The sequence below is a fragment of the Podarcis pityusensis genome (assembly GCF_964106645.2).
Source record: "Podarcis pityusensis genome assembly, chromosome: Z".
In the NCBI taxonomy this organism is placed as follows: domain Eukaryota; kingdom Metazoa; phylum Chordata; class Lepidosauria; order Squamata; family Lacertidae; genus Podarcis; species Podarcis pityusensis.
Window position 1 is genome coordinate 21,292,142 of NC_138044.1, and position 26,212 is coordinate 21,318,353.

A 26,212-nucleotide genomic window follows, 5' to 3' on the forward strand; every position below is an offset into this window, starting at 1 on the left:
GGTGGCAAACCTCGGTGCGGGCCTCCAAGACCCAAACCCACTCGCATCCCTCCGAGGAGGGGAATTAGGGACCCGGCCAGTAGCCCATCTAGTACAGTACTGTACACTCCTCTTCCATTGCCTAACGGGATCCCTGTGGGAAACCCGCAAGCAGGACTTGGAGCACAGCTTCCAGCAACTGGCATTCAGAAGCATTGCTTGCCTCCGTCGTGACCAGTAGCCGCCGACAACTTATTTATCCCCCGTTGAATTACCCCAACCCTCTTCTAAAGCCATCCACGTTGGTGGCCATCACTGCCTCCTGCGGGAGTTTAGCTGCTTCTTTTTCTCCCCACATTCAGTTTTCTTGAGTGTCCCAGAGATCCAGTGTGAGGGGAGAGGGAAGAAACACTTCCTCTGTCGATTCTCCTCTGTCACTCTTCTCTGAACCTTTCAATTATATACACGTGTGTATGTTTGTGCTTATATAACGTGGCAGGGGGGGACACTTTGGGTACCCCGCGAGGGCGCCCAGTCGCCTCAGGCGACGAGGAAGACCAGATGCCCAACCGCTCTTCTCCCCTCAGGGGCTTCCCGCCCTTTCTGAGCCATTGCTGCGTGCGAGACGTGACCACCGGTGCCCCGGTTCCCCCACCCACTCCGAGATTGACGCGACCCTCTGAGCCAATCCTCGGCGCGGGTGACGCTGCCCGGCCAATCCCGAAGCCGGTGGTAGGCGGGGCTCCGGTCGACACGCTCCGGTCGCCACAGCGCTAGCTCGTCCTCCCTCCGCCTCTTTCTCTTGCTGCCGGTGAACGAGGAAGAGGTTGCAGTTTGTTTGCTCCTGCTGCGAAAATGTCTCTCTCCAACAAGCTCACGCTGGACAAAGTGGACGTGAAGGGCAAGCGCGTGGTCATGCGGTGAGCTGCTTTCGCTGTTTCTTTTTCGTCGTAGGCCTATACCGCAGGGCTGGGTTCAAAACTGGGTAGCCTGGGGTGGGCTGGTGGGAGCGGAAGGAAAAGCAATGCATCTTCAAGAGGGTTTGGCGGGGGGGGGGAGGTTGGCTTACCTGTTCGCATTTATATATGTGCAATGTGTATTGAGGTTTTCAGTTAAGTGGTGGCAAAGCAAGTGATGTAAGAATTAGAACGTAAATGAACATAAACCGTTATGGGTTGAGTTTATTTTTATGGTAACGTTCACTGAGGCTTTCAATTAAGTACTGGCGAAGCAGATAATGTTAGGGGGAGAAACAAACAGTTGTATTTATATCTCACCTTCGCCAGGCCCCTCTGAAGAGATCTAGGTAGTTTTCGCTAATCTCATTTTATCCCCCCAACAACCCTGCGAGGTAGGCCGAGAGGCAGTGACTGGCTCAAGGTCACCCAGTGATCTTTATGGCTGAGCAGGGAGTTCAACTCTGGCCTGCCAGAAGGCCTACCTAGTGCAACACTTCAAACACTACAGCACAGTGACTTGCATCTGCTGCTGAACTTTTCAGCCATCACAGAATATTTACATGGCATATCAGTTCCCTCCTTTTGCAATGGCATATATCTACTTTGGGGTCAAAATGGCCTTAAGGCCCATAGTTACCCACATGGGAAGGAGCAGTATTGTGGAATGATTACAATAAACCCATTACAGTATAGAAAAGTAGTAAAGCGCTGTCTTTTAGGTGCTAACCATAAAGTCACAGGATCAGGAAACCATAAAAACTCTAGTTTCTGGTTTAATTAAGATGTTACACATCTTATGCTGTGTATTCTGAACATGGTTACTTATAATTGAACACAGTGGGGACAAAATTATGCTGTTTGATTCCAAATCTGGGAGAACTGGACTGTGATTATGTTTTGTAGGACGTCTAAAAGTAAAGTATTAACTTATACTAACAGTGCTTAATAATCACTGTACAAATCACTATACACGTTGCTAATACAGGATACACATAGTAAACCTTTTTCCGCTTGCAGGTGCATATTTTATTCATAGCTTGTTGGCTTCTGTGGCTTGTGTTACTAATTTCAATCCCGCCTTCAGCAATAAGACTCTGAGAATTGCAGTGATTCCTATCAGGCACAGGAAAGGAGTTGTAGGTGGTTCCCTTATCCAGAAGTAATACTGAGCTCCCTATAGTCAATTAAACCAAGGACAACTTCAAAGCAAGATCTTAATTTTCATTTCAGCATCCCTTTGGGTGTTGCAAACTGCATAGAACTATATTTTCATGCATAGTATATTATAATTTCAGATATGTGCTTTAATTAAGCCATTTATTTCAACTAATATTAAAGAGGGCTTTTCATTTAGTCCAGCATTTGATTGACAGGGAAGGTTGTAAATGCCAAACTATTCCAAGCCTGGCAAGAGATCATAGGTGGGGGCTGGAGCCTAAAATCCAAGCTAAGGAATTGTATGCCTACGGAGCGTAATCAAAATTAGAAGAGGGAAAATCAGTTGCATCTAAACTTTGTAGTACTACCTTATTAAAGATAGGTAGCCGTGTTGGTCTGCCATAGTCAAAATAAAAAAAATCCTTCCAGTAGCACCTTTAAGACCAACTAAGTTAGTTCTTGGTATGAGCTTTCGTGTGCAAGCACACTTCTTCAGAAGTGTGCTTGCACACGAAAGCTCATACCAAGAACTAACTTAGTTGGTCTTAAAGGTGCTACTGGAAGGATTTTTTTTATTTTACCTTATTAAAAGCAGAAGTCAGTCAAACCAGAATTTTGAGCTGGGGGAAGTACTTTAATTTCAGGTATTGAGTTGTAAGCCTCAGAAAAAGACTTTAAACTGCCATGAAAAATTTGTTATGAAATAGTTTGCTGCTCATACCACATGTGTGTGAGTTTTTTATTGTCTCCAAACCTTGCATATGTGTATTATAAAAGTCTCCAGTTTTTTTTTTCAAGGTCATTGAGGTTAAGCAAAGGCATTTCATTTTGTTATTCATATTTCAGTTTCTTCCTTGAAGATATTGACAGTTTCTCTCTTAAACCTTTGTGAAACTTTCAGTGGAACACTTTCACTTTTCTACATTTTTTATACATCTATCCCAAAGACTTTCATTACCAAGTGACCTTAATGTCATGGGCATTCTTTCATTCATACCCTGTTTTTCCAAGCATCTTCCATTGTGGTAATAGTTGCCAGCTTGCAGTCTGGTCACTGACTCCACCTTTATTCACTGTGAAGACACTTGTGCTGCACACAAACTAAGGAGATTGGTGAGCAGGGCCTCCCACTTGATACCCTGTGTAGAGATGTTCAATGGCCTGTTTGTGTTTATGCAGGCCAATGGATACAACTACATAGGTGCAAAGTTCAGGTAGAGAAACTCTGGCTTTTATCATCCTTTTAGTTAGCTGCTTACCCCTGTTCTGCTTGTGCCTCCTCATTAACTGAGGTACCAGATCTTCAAAGATAAAAGAATTTCATTCTGGCTGCAAGGTGATAACCCTAGTTTGTGCATGAAATTTATTGTCTCTATTGGTTCAGTGTTGTGCTCTAAATTGCCGTCTGATTTATAGCTGGATGACTAGAGCATCAAAAGCATGGAGCTATTTATTTATTATTTTATTTTTTCAATTTGTATGCCACCCTTTATCCAAAGATCTCAGGGCAGTCCACAGCATATAAATACAAAATAAAAACACAAAATACATAATAAAAGCTTACCCTCTATATGCTGTGGCCATCAGTCCAATTCTCCCACCTGTCCTCCACATTTACCATCTAACTTAATGATAGCAGAATGTTATATACCAAAGCATGTTATTTATGGAGAAATCTAGAAAATAAATGATTTGCTCCTGCATTTCTTTCATGCCTTTGAAACTTGGGGAATGTTATTCTAAAAATCTTACATTGCTTAAAACAAAATCTAGTCCTGTTAATCGTACTGTAATGTGTTCTGTTCTTCCAGTTGCTGTATTATGCAACATGACTTCCTGTCTCCTTCAGCTTTGGGGCACAGCATGCTTTGTAGAAATGGCTTCTGAGGCTCTTCCTGCTCTTCTGTCTGTTGGGCAGGCTACATCATGCGGGCCTTTGCTGAGTAATCTCCCTGCGTAGGCATGTGAGATGAGTGTTTCTGGAAGCACAGTTTGCTATTGAATCTACGTTTTGTACAGTGTGCTGGCTGAATCAAGCAGGCCTCTTATAAAATCCAAACCTTGTACATGGTTGCTAAATGCTTGAGACAAATGCTTGCTAAATGTTATGTGCTTGTTTTTGACATCCCAGGTGATGGAAGCCCTAAAGTTTTGTTAGAATTATCTTTTTTAATAAAAGTTTTATTTTATAACATTTTGCTAGAATTGCCAAGCATCTGTGATCAGGGAGATTGTATACAGCACTTAAAATAGTAGTTTACACAAAAGTGGGGCAGTAGTTAACTAAATAAATAATTAAATGGTAATTGCAACATCCCAGAGTATTTAGGTTGACCCAAGGCAATCATACAAGCTTGATAAGTGACTTGATCCTAGATTTTCTGTATAAAAGCCCATTGCTTTAGTCACAGCCAAGCCTCTGGTGGTGGTCTTTGATCTGCAAGTACTTCAGATGCAGTATATGCTGCATCCTTCCTGGATTATTATTATTTTACAACAGTATAGCTAAAGCAGTTTGTGAAGGAAAATAAGGGATTATAACAGATATTGAATATGATTGCACTCTGTGTTTACCTTGCCTGTAAAACTCATATTGTGTCTAGGTGGCTTTTGTGCCTCTCAACCCCCTACCCTTCTTGGTTATGGAATGGGTATTAGAACATTTTTCTCCTACTCTCTGCCTTTCTCTTTGAATTCAACCTTTACTTTCTAGTCAAGGGCATCTCTGTTAATACTTGATAACTTAGATATTCCTAACTGGTCACTTTTATTTTAGGCCAGGGGTGGCCAACCTGTGACATACCCACAGGTATTGTTGGACTTCAGCTTTCATCATCATTGGCCATGCTGACTAGAGTTGATGGAACTTGGGGCCCAACAACATTCTGGTGTTCTAATTTGCATAGTAATGAATTTCTAAACTTTTGCCGGCCTAGGGGTTGAACAGTGGCAGAAGCCTCCAGCAGGAAATATAGCTGGCTTATATAGCCTTGTTCATGAGTGTTGAAGCTGTCTCAGCATGATTTACTCATTTGCAAAATTTCCTTTCTTTCCAATGAGCTCTTTATTGTGTACATGGTTCTCCCCCTCATTTTATCCCCACAACAATCCCACAATGTGAATTAGACTGAGAGTGAGGGACTGGCCCAAGCTCACATAGTGAATTTCATGGCGAAGTGGAGACTTGAGCCCTGGTCTCCTAGGTCCTAGTCAGACACACTGATGATTATGCCATGCTGGCACAAATGGATTAATTCACTCAAGCAGCCTCTGAAACAGGACAGCTCTTGCAAAACCCTTTTGCAAGCCTTCTTTTTTGCAACAGGTTTACCCAAAGTGATTCAGCACAGTTAGGCTTTTCCCTTCACATGGTCTCTTTGTTCCACCACTGGCCCCTGGTTTTCAAATTTATATCCCTGGTATAGAGAAGAGAAGTTGCATGGATCTGAGAGCCTTTGAGTGCTGTACCAACCAACACAGCAGGGGAAGGGAGTAGTGCAGCAATACTGTGACAGCTCTCCCTCTGCACTCACCCCACCCAAGTGCAACTTTTGCTGCAGCTCCTTTTTGAGTATCTTGCCTGTTTTGGGACATTAACAACAGTGTTCAGTAATTAATGATGTTTGTGTGAACAACTTGCATTGAAACATTTCTGTCCCCCCCCCTTTTTTAGGGTTGACTTCAATGTTCCAATGAAGGACAACAAAATAACCAACAACCAAAGGTAAGAGTCCCCTGCAAATTCCAAGTAGGGCCTATGCTTAGTCATTCCTTGCTTAGTGATTCTACTAGACTGTGACTCAGTGAAAGAAGAAGAAAAAAGTACTTTACTCATTTGAGGTTTCAGGATTGATGCCCTGGCATTTCCAGGTAAGATACTGAGGTACTGATAATGTGAAACATGTCTTGGGCTCATTCTGTCCTTCCAAGCTAGATTTAGGGCCATAGCTCAGTGGTAGAGCATCAGTGTTGCAAGCAGAAGTTCCCAGGTTAATACCTCAACGGTATCTCCAAGTGGGGTTGGGAGAGACTCCCTTCCTACAATCCTAGAGAGTTGCTGCTAGTTAGTGTAGACAATAGTGTCTGACTGACGGGAGGCAGTGGAAGACAGGAGTGCCTGGCGTGCTCTGGTCCATGGGGTCATGAAGAGTCGGACACGACTAAACGACTAAACAACAACAAGTGTAGACAATACTGATTTAGATGTACCAATTGCCTGGCTTTGTATAAGGCAGCTTTCTATTTGAATCTACTGCTAGTCAAAGTTGATAGCAAGATAGCCTCTGATTAAAGGCAACTCATCATACCAGCTTCATGTTTCCTGCTAATGCTGTGTTAGGCTTTAGGGGGCTTGAACAGGAGAGGTATGTTCGAGACCATTGGTCTCCCAGCAGCTCACACTTGCATTGTGCATTAGGAGGAGAGGCCTCTCCCAACACCTTTTTACCACTGCTGGTGTGTTGTTTTGTCTTCTGTTGGCTGAGAGGAAAGACAGGGCCAAACAGGGAGAAGAACTTGAGGCAGGATCTGTACTTAGGAGCTCTATGACCTATCTCCCTTGAAGCAGGTCCCCTCTTGCAGGCTGTGATTCCAGTAGCAAGAAGCCCTACTGACCTCTGTAACTGTTGGATGTGCCTCTTTTTCTCTGGATTGATATTTTAAAACAGGATTAGAAATTATTTTATTGAGAATGAGGATAAAAAACACTTATCCACTGCAGAACATTCATTCCAGAGTAGCTAACTAGGTATTGCTGTGTATACCACAGCCTTTTCTTTTTAACACAACCACCCAAAAGGGGCTATATATTATTTCGACTGGTATATTCAGCCTTTCTGCATTTTGAGTAGTTATTGCACCAAACTGATAGTCTGTGCACCAAGCAAGCTAATGGCTGCAAAGATTTTAAAGGTATCAAACTGATCCATATTTAACAGGACTAGTGAAACATTTGTTACAGTCCCACACATGGTAAAGTGATAGTGACCAAGGCAGTTTGTATTGTAGGGAACAGTAGTGTGGTATAGCAGCTGATGAGGGAGAATATTTCTACCTTGGTGAGGTAGGAATGAAGAGGTTAATGGGATCTATTACTTCCTGATTCTAATAACCCTTGATTCTGTAGCTGATGTGCATAATCTTTCCTTTAAAACCATGATCTGTTGATGTAGCTTAGATGCTGCAGGTACTGCTGTGGGAACCTTCTGTTCTTCTGTTTTCATTGCAGAATCAAGGCAGCTGTCCCAAGCATCAAGCATTGCTTGGACAATGGAGCCAAGTCTGTGGTGCTGATGAGTCACCTGGGCCGGCCTGATGGGGTTCCTATGCCCGACAAATACTCCTTGAAACCAGTAGCAGCAGAGCTCAAAGCTTTGCTAAGCAGGTATGGCACGATGACATTACAGACTGACTAAAAAGAGGTGCTTTGAATGATAATTTGTTGTGAAGCGTTCTAATAATTGGTAAACTGAGGCTATACATTTATCTGGGAATTGTCTCCAGGGATGTCATGTTCCTGAATGAGTGTGTGGGTGCAGAGGTGGAAGCTGCTTGCGCTAATCCTGCAACTGGCTCAGTCATTCTTCTGGAAAATCTCCGATTCCATGTAGAAGAGGAAGGGAAGGGAAAGGACGCTTCAGGGAACAAGGTGAGACATCTTGTCTTGTGTTCTGCTTTCTCTACTGCATCACTTCTGGGTGCTTAAATTGTGCCACTCATGTAGATGTTTCCACAAAGTTACTAATAGTTCATGCTCTCAGATGGCGTTAGAGTTAGAAATTGATACATGCCACCCCATTCTACCAAGTGGTGAGAGAATCCAGGGGTTCTAGGTGATTCTCCAAGATTCAATTTTCTTGGAATGAAGGCCGCAGTGACTGTGGTGTCCTTGGGATATATGGTTTTATTTGCACCAATAAAGGTATCATTCATTTTATACAGGGGTTATGTTCAGGGGGTGACATGTATACCCCAAAGCATATGTATACCAACCACCCGCTTGGAGTTGCCCCCACACAAGCAATCTGTTATCTATTATCTGTAACCCTTTTCCTTAATATGGTTAAAAAGACAATTCGTAGCAACTAGAATGAAGAGATGCTCAGCTGAGCGTTTAAGCCTGATATGTAAATAATTCACAGGAGATTGATGATATGCATATAAGTATAGAGCAGTGCATGAGTGCTGATTAACCATCTTGTGCCCAGAGAATGAAGGAAGAATGCTGGCTGAATAACTAAAATCACTGTTTAAGGCTGTGGTACCCAAAGCGGGTGGTGCTGTGGGTTAAACCACAGAGCCTAGGACTTGCCGATCAGAAGGTCGGTGGTTCGAATCCCCGTGATGGGGTGAGCTCCCGTTGCTCGGTCCCTGCTCCTGCCAACCTAGCAGTTCGAAAGCATGTGAAAGTGCAAGTAGATAAATAGGTACCGCTCCAGCGGGAAGGTAAACGGCGTTTCCGTGCGCTGCTCTGGTTCACCAGAAGCAGCTTAGTCATGCTGGCCACATGACCCAGAAGCTGTATGCCAGCTCCCTCGGCCAATAAAGTGAGATGAGCGCCACAACCCCAGACTCTGTCACGACTGGACCTAATGTTCAGGGGCCCATTTACCTTTACCTTTTACCCAAAGTGGATGGTACTTGGGGTGGGGGTGCTAATAGGCTGCTGGAGGTGTAAATGACTATCAGACTTTAAAAAACTTGTATCACTGGATCAAGATCATCAATTTGAATTAACTGCACTAAATAATTTTAATTGGATTTTGAATACATGTGCAATTAATGTGTTACCGTTTTGAATGTTACTGGGTGGTTCTCTTCCTTAGTGGGTTGTGCAAACCACTATTTTGAGTACTGCCTTTTATAGGTTAGGGTGGGGAGTTGCTGGAACCATAGGGTTGGCGGTCTGAAATGGTTTGGGAAACACAGGTCTAAGGGTATGTTTTTGCAGGAAATATCTTCAGCAAGAGCATGTGAGAAGCATGTTTCCCTTCTCTGCTCAGTTAATGCTGTGATTTGTTCATGGGCTGTTTGAACCCTGTTAACTGGGACTGGCAAAACCTTTGAATCCAGATGCCACACTCTGCTTGGGCAGCCGCTTGGGTATCCATACCTCTTGACATTTTAATGAAGGTCGCCATGACCATTTGGTTTCTTTTCTTAGCACCTCTGACCCTATTAAGACTTGAGTCTTGGCTCCCTTTCGATGCAGCCACAGTGATATATAGTACAGTGTCCTTTTTTAGGTTGATACAGAACACCACACTGTGCTATAAAAGCACATGCAAATTAACTTCTCAAGATGAAGAGCTTGAATTTAGAGATTCCAGCTTCAACCTCTTGGCACAATCCTTTCATCCTCATCTCCAGTCGAAAGTAACTGTCAGGTTACCTTGCATTTACACTTTTAACACTTGCTCCCATGGTCCCATTTTTTTCTTAAGACCCTGGCCTCCCTTTTGTCCCTGTTGTCTATCTCTCTTCTATTCTTGAAATATTGGGCTAGTATTGCCCGTATCACTGAAATGTAATTATTTACTTGCAAAATTTTCTATACTGCCAGTATTAAGAAAAAAGATTGTGAACAGCATAAAATCAGTTACAGAACTGCTTATCAGGAGGGAACAATCCTCAGTGAATGTAGAATATTTGGAATTGCCCATTTGGGTGCAGTTCATCTTTTGAGAGGATGTCCATCTTAAATTACAGAAAAGCTAAGTATTTGCTCTTGTTGTGCACTTTAAGTATGGCTTGTTTCTCATTGTTTGCCTGCTTTAGTATGTTACCTTGGAGAAGCAACAGGAAAGGTGGCTGCCTCAGCAAGCCTGAGCTGAATAAACGGCAGATGCCTTAGAAATGCTGCAGCAAACACTTAAGATGCGTTGCGCCTATGTGCTGTTCTGGTGACTTAATCAGGAGCTAAAGGAGAATGGATTGCACATACTTCCTATTCTGCTAGCTGCCCTGGCTGTAGTAGAGGCAGTTAAACTAAGTACATAAAGCTGATCAGCTGAGGAGATGAAGCAGCAATTGATTGTATTAGTTTAAACCAATAATAATTAATAGATTTTTTTTTTCCCTCCTCAAGGTTAGAGGAATGCTACAGATCTGTACTGCCTATATGCAACTGTTAGTTGGCAGTGTTTCCTGCTGCTTCCGAGTCTTGAAACAGGATTATTTTTAAGATCCCTACCTCCACTGCCATATGAGCAGAGGGTTTGGCAGGTTGAACTGCACAACTCAACCAAAGCCGTACTAGAATTTGTTTGTTTGTTTCATTTATATCCCACCTTTTTCTCCAAGGAGCTCATTTAATCCCTGTAACCATGTTGTGAGGTAGGCTAGGCCTAGTAGGGATGTGAACCCAGGTATCCCAGTTCCTAGTCTAACCACTACACCACACTGCTTCTCAGTGTGTTGTTGGCCAAGAAGGCTGAAGAGAGCTTGCTTATTTATTTGTTTGTTTGTTTGTTTGTTTGTTTGTTTGTTTGTTTGTTTAACTAATTGGTTGCTTAACAAGATAACTCAAAAGCATAGCACCTACATTGAGACCAGCATAAAAGAAAAAACCAAGAAAAATCTAGAAGACAATCCTATTTTTAAAAGGCAAGATTAAAATATCCCACTCTCTGAAGGAGGCCATACATAATTAAAAGCCAGAAAAGAAAAACTTTTTATGCGTGAAGCTAGCATTTCAAAAGCACGTCAAAGTGCAAGTAGATAAGTAGGTACCGCTCCGGCGGGAAGGTAAACAGTGTTTCCGTGCGCTGCTCTGGTTCGCCAGAAGCGGCTTAGTCATGCTGGCCACATGACCCGGAAGCTGTACGGCAGCTCCCTCAGCCAATAAAGCGAGATGAGCGCCGCGGCCCCAGAGTCAGTCACGACTGGACCTAACGGTCAGGGTTCCCTTTACCTTTACCAGCCACTTGAGACCCAAGTCAGGGGTCCCTTTACCTTTTATGTTATGGTGCCAGACAAGTCTCAGGGAGAGCATCCCACAAGCACAGAGCCACCACTGAAAAGGCCTATTCTCATGTTGCCACCCTCTGAACCTCCTCTGGAGGGGGCACCTAAAAAGGGCTTCAGATTATTGCAAGGTCCAAATCGGTTCATATGGAGAGAGGTGGTCCTTGAGATACTGAGTCACATAAGACTTTAAGAGCTTTGCCCCGTTTTTAATGGGAGAGTTAGCAGGCAGAGTCTATTTGCCTTTGACTAGTTCAAAATGTGATTGCGTTGTTGTTGATGATGATGTTTAAGTTGCAAATATACTGTGTGCATTCATTCCGATTCATTAATAAACTGTTTTGCTCTTTCAAGAGGCAGAAGGGGAGTCACATCCTCTCTTAATTTTTTTATAATGAACATTTATCAGAGTAGAATCTGCACCCCTTCCAGAATGGCTTTCACTAGCCTAGAAAAGAGAAGAGCTCTGATCTTTGCATTGAATGAGAACCACCTTGTGGTGGAAGCAATATGACGAGCTGTTCTGCTGTACATAGTTCAGAAACAGCACAGAAATGTGGCCCATTCTCCTAGTGAACTGTTTTGAGGTTTCATTGCAGTCAACCTGTATAAAGTTTGCTACATAAAATAAATGAAACAACCTGTACAGAAGTGCTTAATGATGATGGCATTTTAATGAAGCTTAAAACCCACCTGTCTTCCTTATTTTTTTGTACTGTTCGTATGTACTGCATTCACTTTCCATTTTTTAAATACTGCTGTCAAGATGAGAGTTTACATGTGTGCTCAGAGGCATTAAAATACATCTTATACCAGGAGATCAACTGTTGTGATTACTGGATGGAAATTTCCCTACCCTGCCCAGGAAAAGCTCTTAACAATTCTATTTAAACAGTGATTTGGTGGCTTCTAATGTCCATTGATAAGGTAACTAAAACTGGTGAGTTTTTAATTCTCTTTCTCTTCCCAGATCAAGGCTGATCAAGCAAAGGTTGATGCTTTCAGAGTGTCACTTTCTAAACTCGGAGATGTTTACATCAATGATGCTTTCGGAACTGCACACAGAGCTCACAGGTATGTAAGCCTCTGCCTTTTATTTTGTCATGGCTGGGCTTCTGTCTGTTTCAGAGACTGGCTTTTAACAAAACACACATGCTGCTTGAGTGTTATGAATCCTCAAAGTGCTTTACAAAGAAAAACGCATTAACGTTATCAATAAAAGACAGTAAAAACAGGTAAATAATAAACTAAAAACAGATTGAAACACGTGTAACTTCTGCAGGACTAGATGGGCTCACCTAAACAAAAATGTTTTTAAGATGAGCTGGAAAGAGTATAGCGAAGGTACCTGCCTGATATGAGTAGGCAGGGAGTACCAGGGTATAGGTTTTGCCACACTTAAAAGGTAAATTTCTTACGACAGCAGAACCTTACAACACAGAGAATTATGTGGCACCTGTAACAGCACCCATTCCACAGAACTTTAGGTTTGGATTCTCACCATTATCACAGAATCCTTTCGATCTTTTATGAAATACACAGTGATATTTGCTTTATTAACAATGTAGTATTGTTTGCTTTATGCACTGAAAACAGCTTTATATGGGCTCAGCTTTCCTCAGACTGCTGAGTTGTATATTCTACTAAGCAGCTGCATTACATTGACACCCAGTGGGATGGAAAATTTTGACTGCCATAGGCCTTGGATACTCCTTAATTCGGTTTTGAAAACTAAGTTTGCCAAGGTATGAGAAGTGTGTTTCTGTCATGCAAATGTTTTAAATCTATATCCTTTGTCAAGTTGCAGAAATAACTTTCAGGTTTTGCCATGCAGCCTCTAAAAACCACCCTTCATTTAACAAAGCAAAACTCTGGTAATGGATCTTTTCACTTCCCTTTTCCCAGAATTTCACCCAGTAGCATAAAATGGGTATTCCATGTTGAAAATGTTTTTTTTTTTAAAAGTTCCTTACAGAATCTGCAGGTCATGTGCCTGTTAGATCAGAAAAAAAGATCTGGACTTCTGTTATCTCATAACCTAGAAGTATCTAGATGGAAGAGCTCAACTATTTTTGTGATACAAGCCATGGTTTAATTTCTGAGGTCACACAGTGCCACCAGTATATGCAAATGCGTGGCTCATTTAAGACTATAGAACCTTTATTCTCAATAGTGATGGAGCTCACCAGGTGGAGAAGGCTTCTGTGGTGTATCTTTGTGTTTTATGTTTGCACTTTTATTTGTTAACAAATCAATTTTTTTATGTGGACTTCTGAAGTAACATGCCTTTTACACAGTTGTTTATTCGTTGCTAAATATTTGCACAGTTGTGGACTTGAAGGGTTTTGTAGCATCCATACATATAGCATCAAAAACAACAGTGGAACTCATTTTTATTGGCTGATTTGTATATTTTCTCTCCAATGTAACAGTTCCATGGTAGGTGTCAATCTGCCTCACAAAGCTGCTGGTTTCCTGATGAAGAAAGAACTGGAGTATTTTGCAAGAGCTCTAGAGAACCCAGAGCGACCCTTCCTAGCAATCCTGGGAGGGTAAGGACAAAATATATTTGCCTATATTGTTGCTTGCTTCTACCTTTATGTGACCTTGTAACTAATTGGTTTACTGTGCAGATCGTTTTACCTTCCATATTTTCAACACTATGTCTATTTCAGTAATTCTTTTAAAAAATAATATTTTATAATTTTATTAAATGTGTAGCAAACAAGCCTGAAGTACCCCCAAAAATCCAACAAAGGGTGGTGGTGGTAAGAAAAAACATTTGAGCATGATTAGGTATAAGATAAGGAGAAAATATTAAAAGAAATTTGTGCAAAAGAGGCAATATGGCAGTATTCCAAGATAAGACACAGCAGATCAGAAACTCATATATTGTAATCAAAAACTACACGACATGAAATCACATTTGGATAAGATTTGCCTGAATGTGTTGTTAAACTACAAAAATGGGCCCACGTCTCCTCCGAGAACCTGAAGTTGGTGGGTCATTTTCTCTGATGTGGCTATAAATAAGGCATTTTCAAACCAGTTCATAATAGAGTACATAAAAGTGTAGAGTACAGTCAGTGCATTTTGTGTCACGGGCCAAATCAGCATGTCTGTGTGTCTGCCTGTGGCTGACCTTTCCACCAAAGTTTAAAGTACAAACATAGTCCTTATTCAGCAGTGCTGTGTGTAAATTGACACTGCCTGTCGTTATGCAACTATGAGGAACTGTAGCTGGATACATGTCAGCTCCTACAGCTTCCAAGAGGCATAGTTTGATGATGTAGATGTAGATGTACAGTCTCAGAACATGCGGTCAGATGCCAGAATTCTATATGTTAAGCCTAAAATGCTGTTTTTGTCTGGAATATTCCCCCCCCCCCGGCTTTGTTTGGAAAAATGAAATTGGGGTTTTAAAAAGCATTTTTCAGGGTTTTGTTTTTTTAAGAATGCAGATTGTCACAAATGTAGTTATACAAAATCATAATCCTCATGCAAATCTCAAGGACTGCATTGCAATTAAGATTTCATTCTTATTGTGCACTGCTTTGAATCTTCCTGATTGCCCCAATTACAGCTTTCAAATGTGTATGATAAAGTACAAAGACCTGAGCTGCTTTGATGGCAAAATCTTTCTGTTCCTTTCTTCCCTGCAAAAACAAAGCAAGCTTTTGACGCTGAGCAAAGGCCCCCCTGTGGGGGCAAGCATGCAACCATGAATAATAGGGAACACAGTAGCCTTGCAGCTCTTGACTTGACCAATCTCTGTTCATTTGCTGTGCTGCTGCTACCAGAAGTCCATTAAATTTCTCAATGGCATTTCCAAAGGCCAGCCTTCCCTGTGCTGACTGGGAATGATGGGACTTGTAGTCCAAAACGCAGAGGTTGGGAGGAAGCCTGCTTCCCCCAGTTTTAAACATGTTGTGCCAACTCAATTCATAATGTTAAAAACAGTAGGTGTGCTGTTTTAATCTCTTACCTAAAACTGCAGTGTGTACTGTTGTACCTTGGCTCCTGAACAGAGTACAGTACAGTACAGTTGTACCTTGGCTCCTGAACGCCTTGGGAATCAAACGTTCTGGCTCCCGAATGATCAAAAACAGGAAGTGAGTGGGGGTTTTTTCGAAGCCGAACATTCAGTGTGGCTTCCGCTATTGTTTCCAGCATGTCTGCACAATCGGAAACCAATCAGAAGCTACGCCTTGGCTTCCGAACATTTTGGAAGTCGAATGGAGGTAGGATTGTAGACACTACATATGGTCAGCCCATTATTGTGGGTGTCAAATGAAACCAGCTGGTGAGAAGATGGGTGATAAATTCAGTAATTTATAGAGTACTTGCTTTGCATAATAAAAGTCCAGTCTAGTCCCTATCATCTCCAAGTAGGGCTGAGAGAGAACGCTGTTTGAAATCCTGGAGAATTCCTGCCAGTCCTTGGAGAGTATACTTTGCTAGATTGACCAGTGAATATGACTACTCTGACATTAATGAATCCATGCTAGTCATTTCCTGTGTTCCTATTAACCAGTGCTACCAGTACAGTTGTACCTTGGTACTTGTTGAACGGCTTGGTACTCTTGCGTTTCGGCTCCTGAACGATCGAAACCTGGAAGTGGGTGTTCCGGTTTTCAAACTTTTTTTGGAAGCCAAACATCCAATGCAGCTTCCACTGTTGTTTCCGACACAGCTGCACAATTGGAAGCCAGTCGGAAGCCGCGCCTTGGTTTCTGAATGCTTCAGAAGTCAAATAGACTTTCGGAACACATTCTGTTCGAAAACCAAGGTATGATTGTAGTGCATAATGTCTTTTAGAAATAACTATTTAGAGCATTTTCAGCCAAAAAGGTTCCCAGAGTGGCTTACATACAATCAATAAAAACAAGACAGTGCCTTGTTCAGAATCCGTTTTTTTTGGGGGGGGGTGCAGCACACTACAGTGGCCAGCTTTGGAGGCCCTGGGTATTTTCCTTCCCACTTTGCTGCAACTTTTCCTGTTTCGCTTTGAGTTAAATTGCTTCATGCTTCTGTAAAATGAGATGAAATCCTAGTAACATCCAATGCAGTGGAAGAAGTTGGAACAAGAGTCCAACCATACCACATGCTTAATAAATGTTGGATACCTCCTGTAGTTCTAGTGTTTATAGATACACATTCAAATCATTAGCCAAACCTCGATTTTTTCCCCAGGCAGGGGTGGAGAGTGGGCTTCTAACAGTTGTAACTTTATCCCCTTTTTTGCTTTAAGAGAATTATTAGATTATCATGCATATGTATCAATACATGTGACTTCCTCATTGATCAATAATTATGTATTTGTTCTCTGTATTTATTTTTCTGTATTAGGTACTGATAACAAGTGAAACTTGGCAATAGTAGGCTTGTCTACAACCCTGCTAATAAAGTGGTGCATCAACTCACATTTTTTTCTTCTTCCCCTAACCTCTCTGTTCATCAGTGCTAAAGTTCAGGATAAGATTCAGCTGATAAAAAACCTGCTGGATCAAGTCAATGAGATGATTATCGGTGGTGGAATGGCTTTTACCTTCCTTAAAGTGCTCAAAAACATGAAGGTATGCAACCTGCAGTGTCTGCTATATATAATTTGGGTGATAAAGATGCTTATTATGTTTCCTTGACTGTTTCTTTATAACCTTTCCCCAAGCTGGTGTCTTCCATGTGTTGTGGACTGCAACTCTCATCCGCCCCAGCATCATATGGCTGTGATGGCTGAGGCTGATGGGAATTGTAGTTTGAAACTTCCAGAGAACACAAGCTTGGGGAAGACTGTTCCATATGTGCAGTCTTAATTGACAATAGTTTTTGAACTGCATTCTATGGCTTAAAATTTGCTAAACAGATCTGGATGCAAATTCATGAGCAAAATACTGTATTTTTTGCTCTATAACACTCACTTTTTCCCTCCTAAAAAGTAAGGGGAAATGTGTGTGCGTCTTATGGAGCGAATGCAGGCTGCGCAGCTATACCAGAAGCCAGAACAGCAAGAGGGATTGCTGCTTTCACTGTGCAGTGATCCCTCTTGGTGTTCTGGCTTCTGAGATACAGAATACTTTTTTTCTTGTTTTCCTCCTCCAAAAACTAGGTGCGTCTTTTGGTCTGGTGCGTCTTATAGAGCGAAAAATACGGTAAATCATGTATAACAGGACATTGGATTTGGGGGCAGGCTAGGCTGCTGGTAAAATCTCTGGCTGTTGGCTGTAACTTAAACGCTCAGAGGACAAGCTGAAAATGTTTTTCCTGCAGCTTCATGTAGTTTATCTGGTGTTTTCTTATTTATATATATTTAACATAATAAAGTTATGGGATGCGGGTGGCGCTGTGGGTTAAACCACAGAGCCTGGGAATTGCCAATCAGAAGGTCGGCAGTTCGAATCCCCACCACGGGGTGAGCTCCCATCGCTCAGTCCCTGCTCCTGCCAACCTAGCAGTTCTAAAGCACGTCAAAAGTGCAAGTAGATAAATAGGTACCGCTCCGGCGGGAAGGTTTAAACGGCGTTTCCGTGCACTGCTCTGGTTTGCCAGAAGCGGCTTAGTCATGCTGGCCACATGACCCAGAAGCTGTACGCGGGCTCCCTCGGCCAATAAAACGAGATGGGCGCCACAACCCCAGAGTCGGCCACGACTGGACCTAATGGTCAGCGGTCCCTTTACCTTTACCTAACATAATAAAATATACCAACAAATGCCAAATAGAAGTAGAAAGAGATTTCTAGAACTAAACATAATTTGGATTTATTTAATTTATTATGTTAAGACTTTGTAGTGAAAAAAAGATTTTCATTACAAAGTCTTTAACACAATAAATTAATATCACAAGGTTCCAAGTAACACAAAAGGATTTACATTATCCTGTTCTTTATTATTCTAGTACATTATAAAAAGACTTCATTTCTCTATGAAGACATTTGTTTGTTACCTGCCTTATTTGGTTTTCACTATGTAAGCTTAACCATGCTTACTTACTATGTGCCTTCAGTTATACTTCAGGCACCAGGCAAAAACATTCCTCTTCACCCAGACCTTTGGCTGATTGACATCTAATGCTCTTTTAAATGTGTTATGGTAGGGGGGATTTTTGGTTTTTTCTTATATTTTAAAAGTATTTTGTGGGTTTCATGCTGTAGCTTTATGTTGTGAACCGCCCTGAGATTTACAGGTGTCAGTATACAAATTTAATAAATAATAATAGTACTAGGTCCTAGGTTTTAGTTATCAATTTCCTCAGGGTTGATTTTCTTGATATCGTTCCCCCTGCCCCGCCCCCTTCTGACAAATAATAATCCTGGCAGCAGTTAAGAGGTTGCATTAATTCTCTGTCCTCTGTTAGTTACAGTTTCTTTAACATACCCATATTATCTGTTGATGTTACTTGGATTTAATAATAAAAAATACCTTGCTTTCGAGATTCTGATTTGCTTTGTGGCAGTCTACACAAACATCTGTAGATAGCTACATAGTGCATTGTCTTCTGCTTCCAGATTGGCAACTCTCTGTATGATGAAGAAGGATCAAAAATAGTCAAGGACCTGATGGCTAAAGCAGAGAAGAATGGTGTACGCATCACTTTGCCTGTTGACTTCGTCACTGCAGATAAATTTGATGAGAATGCTAACACTGGAGAAGCCACTGTGGCCTCTGGGATACCTGATGGATGGATGGTAGGTTTAACTCTTGATTTCCTGCAGATGTTTTGGATTGCAGCTCCCCTCATCTCCAGATAGCATAGGGTTGATGGGATTGCAGTCAAAAGCATCAAAGGGACCCACATGGAGAATTCTGGTTTAAAGACTGGGGAGAGGTTGCGGGGGTGGGTTGAGGAGCTCTTCTACTTGTTTGATCTTTCTGGTGCAATGGCTGAACAGCTACCACCCTCCCCTTTTTGATCCTAGGGTTTGGATTGTGGTCCTGAAAGTGTTAAGCTGTTTGTGGAAGCAGTGGGCAGGGCCAAGCTGATTGTATGGAATGGTCCAGTTGGTGTCTTTGAGTGGGACAAGTTTTCTAAAGGAACTAAAGCTGTGATGGATAAAGTTGTGGAAGTTACATCCAAAGGCACCATCACCATCATTGGTAAGAGCCACCATTCGTTGTCTTCTCCAGTTCAAATGAATAGTTTTTCAGTCTTTTGGAATACTTGATTTATTTATTTTCTCTTCATAAGAAGGGCGTAAGAAGTTGCCTTATACATGGTCAGACTCTGGGACCGAGCTTTTAAGCCAGTGGTTCCCAAACATTTTGGGGGCACTGCCCCCTTGGTTTCACAAACTCATCCCCAGTACCCCCTGTCCTACCCTAACTGATTAAACATTATTCAGAAAAGCAGATTCTACAACCCAATAACAAAGATAGTAACAATGAAATTCAAAATAGTAACAATTAATTGCGCATTTATTCAGAATCCAACTAAAACTATTTAACTGATGAACTTGCTCCAGTGATACCAGCCTTTCAAAGTCTCATAGTCATTTTAATCTCCAGTGACCCCCTTGCCTCTTAGCACACACCCCAGCAATCCCTTTAGTGCAGTGGTTTTCAGCCAGTGTGCCCCTGGGGTGCCTTGAATGATAGTCAGGGGTGCTGCAGGCAACTCTGGCCTCTGTCCCTCTTTCCTTCCCTCTGATGCCCTCTTGCTTTTATGCCTCCCAAAGGCTTGCACACCTGTTTATTGCAGCAGCCCTGCCCATAAGTTCCACAGGTGAACTTGGCATTTTTGGCAGGCGCCAAAAAGAGTATGGCAATGGCTCCTGCCTGATGTCTATAGGCAGGGAGTTCCAAAGTATAGGTCCTGCCACACTAAAATACCAGTTTCTTACAAATGCAAAAAGTATTAAGTGGCACCTATCATCATGCCAGTGTATGGGGTAAGGCGACCTCGCAGTTAAGCTTCCAAATTATGCTTCCAAAACCATTTTCAGGTTCCTTGACTGTGTTTTCTTGAACAGGTGGTGGAGACACTGCTACATGCTGTGCCAAATGGAACACCGAGGATAAAGTTAGTCATGTTAGCACTGGAGGTGGTGCCAGCTTGGAACTCCTAGAAGGTAGTGTGTGTTTTCCTCCCTCTTCCTTAAAGATGTCCAGGGGATTAATTTTGTTTGTATGCTTTTTTGTACCTAGGTCATGCTTACAGCTACCCACACACATGATTACTCTTCAAAGACCAGGGCCAGGTGGCTAAAGAAAATCAATGTCATGTTATACTACTGTTTGTTTCTTTAGAATTGTAAAGTTGGGAGGGACCTCAAGAGTCATCTAATCCAATCCCCTGCAATGCAGGAATCTCAGCTAAAGCATCCATGACGGATGGCCACCCAACCTCCCCTTTCAGCCCAAAGGCTCTCAAGAATAAACAGATGCATACAAATACAATAATATAAAATAATGCAAATACAATACAAATGCATATACAATACAATAAAAATAAATCTTAATATTTCAAAAGTATTGATACATCCATTTTCCTGACAAAAAGGCAGCAGATTATTCCCAGTGAAAGACTTGAAAGCAAGAGAGAGCAGGATGAGCAGCTCCTCCTAAGGTTCTTGAGCAGGGACGTGGGGCAAGACAAGTAGAGTAGCTGTTGCCTGTGATGGTTCCAGCAGACCCCACATAGGGACCATTTTCAAGACAGCTGCAGTTTTGCATAATGATGGTGACCAGAAAAAGGTCTACATCTCTCAAGCGCTCGGACTGAGGCCTCCATAAAACCCAGACCCAGGACATACTTTCTGGCCACATGCCTTGACTAAACAAAGGGGTGAAACTAATGTTTACTATGTGCCGCCGCCGCCGCCGCCCCCCCCCCCCGGCCGCTGCCCAAAAAAGGCTTATGCACTTAACCAAATTCATTGCCTACTCTTTCACCAGGCTTGCAATTCCAGGACTAAAGAGTTGGCCTCATATTTGCAGCTCTTTAAAAGAGCTGTCTATAATAGAAACAGTTTAGAAAATTGCTTTATATTGAGTCAGACCCTTGATCCATCTTAGCAATGTTTACACTCACTGGCAGTGGCTCCCCAAGATCCCAGCCCCACCTGGAGATGCCACTGGGGGATCAAACATGGGGCCTTTTCCATGCAAAGCAGATGGTTCACCACTGAGCTGGATTACTGTCCCGTGTCGATTTACTCAGTGTTCAGTCAGCATTGTCAATGGAAGTTTTTTGTGGGTGCTGTTGTTTCATGAATGACTCTTGGGAGCTTCCTCTGGTAATTAGCTGTTTCTTAATACATGTACATTTTCCAAACCTTAGTGCCTTCCCCCTAAAAAAGAAAGAGGCGGCACTGGGCTCGTCAGCTGTTGTTACCAAAAGTTATGTTCTGAAAGAGCTTTGTTTCTGTTGCCTAGGAAGTAGTGGAGAAAGGAAAAAATGCAGACCAATAAAAGGAGACTTGCAATGGTATACACACCAAAGGAAGACATTTTGGGAAATGTAGGCTTTGCTAAGTGGCACTAAACTTCAGAGTTATAAATTGCACCAAACTCCTTTTCCCTAACTGTAGAAGAATTGTTAGGCAGCTTCAGACTGAGGAGAAAGGAATTGGATAAAAAGTCACAGATTGCAGAATTTGTTTAAAAAATAATTTTGTATTGGAGTACATCAAGCAATACAATAAAAATAATGGCTTTTACAAATACAAAAAAGCAGTGCAGTATATCTGGAGGAGACTTAGGTAAATAGAGTACTTAAGGCCATTTGGAAAGCCAAATTTCACAATGTACCATGGAGAGGGAGTTGTGTGTGTCTGTATTCATTGTAAATAAGATAAAAATGAGTCTAACCTACCTCACAGGGTGGTTGTGAGGATAAAATGGAGAGGGAGGAGAACCATGGAGGACAGAGGGGATAGAAAGGCAATAAATGATAGCAGTGACCTGAGTTTGTCAAAAGGCCTTGCTCAAAATCTCACTAAGTCGCTTTTAGACCGGCTACTGCTGCCTCATTCTTACCCCCAGCCTGCCCCAGAATGATAATAGGCCTTTTTAAAAGCTTACTCAGAGGGTGCTCATGGAGAGCTTTCAGCACTTGAGGCAATTTTAATACTTTATTATCTGTCCACCTTCAGGACTGTGACTGTGCTTTCTATACAGATCAGCATTTAAAGTTTTTCACAATCCTGACTAAATACCCCAGCAGCAAACTTAATGATATTAACTAAGTTGCACAGTGTAAGATGTGTATCAGAAATTCAGAGAAAAAAATAAAATAATCTTAGGGTTTTAAGATGCAGCCCCAAGCATATTTATCTGGGAATACGTTTAATTGAATTAAAAGAGGCTTACCTCTGAGAAGTCTGGCACTGGATTACTCCGCTGTTCTGAAAAGAACTGTTTCTGGTTCTATGTGAAAGCACCTGTCAATTAAGCTTTTAAACCTATTTTAGTAGAAAGATGAAAGTGTTGGCAGAATTATGGTACGATCCTAACCACATCTACTCAGAAGTAACTATGAACTATGTGGGGATTAGGATTGCAGCTTTAGACTGCTGATGGGTTTCAGGCTTTGTAGATGTAACATCTCTGTTAACCTTTATTGGGTACCAATTAATTTCTGGGCAGAATTCAATGTGTGAGTATTTTTCCTTTTCATTAAAGAACACACCCTATGTGTTCTGGGTCTTTTGTTCAGCTCAAGAGCTGCATTCTCCTGTTCATCCTTCCAAGGGCCACATGGAAATCATGGGCAGCACCTGAGGCAAAACTGGGTAGAGATATTCATAGAAATTTTGCTTCTGTGCCTTAGGCTAGTTGCTCTCTCTCTCTCTCTCTCTCTCTCTATATATACACACACACACACACACACACACACACACACACACACCCTTCTATCCTCCTTCCAAGAAAACAGAGCTCAAATATACATTAAAGTCAGGCAAAAACTCTGAAGGAGGGTGTGAAGCAGAGGAGTGTAGGTGTGTGGCCTGGGGGGGGGGGGGATTCCCAAGAGTGAGACGGAGGCTGGGAAGAATGACATTGGGCCCCCTGTCATGTACAATACTATTATTTGTATGCTGCCCTTTCACAAAAAGAATCATGCGCAGATATACAACCACAAAAAATATCTCCCAAAATCAACCATCATGAAAATAATCTCATAGCAACATAATAACAAACATCTATCGATAGCTAAAATAACAAGGGAGCTTGGCAGTTTCACCTTGGTCCTATGAAGACTCCTGTGATGTTGCTTAAAGCTTCCAAAGGTGCAGGGGTGTGTGATTCCTTGACCACCAAAACACACACACACACACACACACACAAACACACACACACACACACACACACACACTGCAAGTCTCCAATCTGAAGGAAAGGTGGGGTACAGAGACTCTAAAATAAATTATTAAAAATAAACTATATTTTATGCCATAAAATTTAAATATCGCTTGACTATAAAAAAAAGTAAAAAATCTGAAGGCTGTTTACAAAAAAAATAAAAACAATTATCAACAATTTTTTTTCCATTTAAAACCTTCCACATTAAAATAACAATAGACTGAAGACAGGTTAAAATACACATCAACTTTCTGAGCATCTGGACAGGCTTGTCTAAACAAGAATGTTTTTAGCAGATGCCAAAAAAAAGGACAGCAAAGACACCTGCCTGATATAAGGCAGACATGAAAGTGTCAGCCAAAGCCAGTTTCCATGTACCATCCTTTATAGATTCTTTATAAATGTGTTAAAAGATGTTCCATGATGCATCATCTTTATATGTGTTTGTCTCTCTTACGCTGTGCAGGTAAAGTTCTTCCTGGTGTGGCTGCTCTGAGCAACGTGTAGCAATAGATGAGAGCGTGGGATGAATAAGAGCTCCCCCCTGACATGTTCCTGTGCACAGCCCTTAAAGCAACCACTGCAGCGCTTCTGTATTCGTACTGGCAGCAGAGTCAGATAAAGTAACCTGGAAGATTTACAGCAGCGTTAAAATGGCTCTTGTCTGCAGTTTACCTGATGTTGACTGTTGCCCCACCTGAATTTAGTGTTAAATGGTTTTTGTGATATTTAGAGTGGATATATTTATATATTTTTGCCTTCTTACCAAGGCCAAGTTCCCCTACTAGTTATCAGTACCTCAAAGCAAGTTTCTTTATTCAATCTCAACAGCTTGTTTAGCTACTGCTACTTCTCACCTTTGCACAGTACCACAAGGTGGAGGGAAAATACAGATGTCAACTGCAATGTTAGCTTCTAAATAAATGTTTTGAGATGCAAACAGAGTTGAAAGTGTGTTTCTTCTCCCCCCGCCCCCAACCCCTGGGCTATCATGCACATTATCTTCACACTGTTTTGTGCATCTGGTTATTCTTGTATATTTGTATAGTCTTGCTTATATTTCTTACCCTTTGGAGGACATGGTGGGGACGTATGTTAACAACAGGCAAATTATCTAGCACTTGTTTATTTAAGCCTGGCAGATAGATAAAAGACAACCAAAAAAGATGATCTTATTAGTACCGGGAAATTGCAGGTTGGACCCGTTTCTAGGACAGCTTGTGCCCTCCAGATATTTGAGACTGCAGAAATCCTGCTGCCACATATTTGCTGGATGCAGGTGCTGGCAGCTGGCTTTGGCTGAGGGAAGTTGCAACCTTAAAACATCAGGAGAGCATCAGGTTGGGTGCAACTATTTGAAAAGGCCTCTTACGTCTGCTGTTTGGAGTCTGAATGAATTACATAGGTACAGTTTTCTGTTTTAGACTGGGATGAACTAGAAGAAATATATTTTTATTAGTTTTTCAGTTGTATAGAGAGCAAACCAGAACATAAAGTCTACATAAAGAATTCCCCTCCTCCAAAGCAGAACGGGAGAGCAGGAGCATTAGCACTGTATATAAGATAATCATATATCAATGAGAGGCAAAAATAAATACCAATGCAATAATAAAAGCTGGACCTTGATAGAAGACCTGAAGTCAAGTTATCCTGGTGGTTTCCAACAGGTGGTGTGAAAAAATGTGGACTGGATGAGCTTAACTTTTAGGTGAATTTGTAGCTGGTTAACTGGCCAAACCCAAAGATTGCTCACTAATGGTTCCTCCTCATCCTGGAAAAAAAGGACAAGTGGGATGCTGCAGGGTTCTGTCCTGGGCCTGTTGTTCAGCATTTTTATAAACAACTTAGATTGCAGGTAATGAAGCGATGCTCATACAATTTGCAGATGGCACCAAACTGGAAGGGGTAGCAAATGCCACTGAAAACAGAATCTGGATTCAATATGACCTTAACAGGTTTCAGAGCTGGACGCAAACTAACACAATTTCAGTAGGGACAAATGTAAGGTGCTTCACTTAGGCAGGAAGAACCAACTGCAGAAATATAAGATGGGGAACACATTGTTTACCAGTAGTACATGTGAAAAGGATTTGGGGGTCTTACTAGACCACAAGTTGAACATGAATGGGATGCAGCAGCAAAAAAAGCTAATGCTACCATCAACAGTGTCTCAATCAAGGGAAGTAAATAGATCTACAGTGGTACCTCGGGATACATACGCTACAGGTTACAGACTCCGCTAACACAGAAATAGTACCTTGGGTTAAGAACTTTGCTTCAGGATGAGAACAGAAATCATGCAGCAGCGGCAGCAGGAGGCCCCATTAGCTAAAAGTGGTGCTTCAGTTTAAGAACAGACCTCCAGAATGAATTAAGTACTTAACCCGAGGTACCAGTGTATTCTACCTTGGTTAGACCACACCGAGAGTACTGTGTGAAGGTCAGGGTATGACCATTTAAGAAATAAATATTTAAGTCTGGTGTTTAAGAAGGATATTGACAAGATGGAACATGTGCAGAGGAGAGGTTCATGAAAGCAAGCCTTATGAGGAATGGTTGAGGGCGCTGGGTATGTTTAGCCTGGAGAAGAAACTGAGAGAAGAGATGATAACCACATTCAGATATCTCAAGGGCTGGCTGCTACATGGAAGAGGGAATAAGGTTGTTTGCTCTGGAGGGTAGGACCCAAACCAATGGATTCAAATTACAAGAAAGGAGATTTTGACCAAACATTGGGAAGAACTTTCTGACGATAAGTGCTGTTTGATAGTGTCTTAAGCCAAGGTTGGACGGCCATCTGTCATGGATGCTTTTGTTGAGAGATCTGCATTTCATCCCTTGAAGTCCCTTTCAAC

At 41.9% G+C, this 26,212-nt stretch overlaps 1 protein-coding gene across 1 annotated transcript; it reads left to right on the forward strand.

Annotated features, from left to right (window-relative positions):
- The first annotated feature begins 717 nt into the window (after positions 1-717).
- PGK1 (phosphoglycerate kinase 1) lies at positions 718-24,297 on the forward strand. The gene is made up of 11 exons (XM_080991199.1): positions 718-899; positions 5,770-5,820; positions 7,324-7,479; positions 7,599-7,743; positions 12,031-12,134; positions 13,493-13,612; positions 16,522-16,636; positions 18,563-18,742; positions 18,974-19,151; positions 20,024-20,122; positions 23,824-24,297. The coding sequence occupies exons 1-11, from the start codon at positions 835-837 to the stop codon at positions 23,862-23,864; spliced, it is 1,254 nt and encodes a 417-aa protein (XP_080847325.1). The 5' UTR covers positions 718-834; the 3' UTR covers positions 23,865-24,297.
- Positions 24,298-26,212: the final 1,915 nt, after the last annotated feature.

Excerpts from the sequence above, each read along its gene's own strand:
- PGK1 (XM_080991199.1), top strand. The coding sequence starts at position 835 with ATGTCTCTCTCCAACAAGCTCACGCTGGACAAAGTGGACGTGAAGGGC. Across the intron at positions 12,135-13,492 it reads ACTGCACACAGAGCTCACAG|TTCCATGGTAGGTGTCAATC; the intron begins GTATGTAAGCCT and ends CCAATGTAACAG. Across the intron at positions 13,613-16,521 it reads TTCCTAGCAATCCTGGGAGG|TGCTAAAGTTCAGGATAAGA; the intron begins GTAAGGACAAAA and ends TCTGTTCATCAG.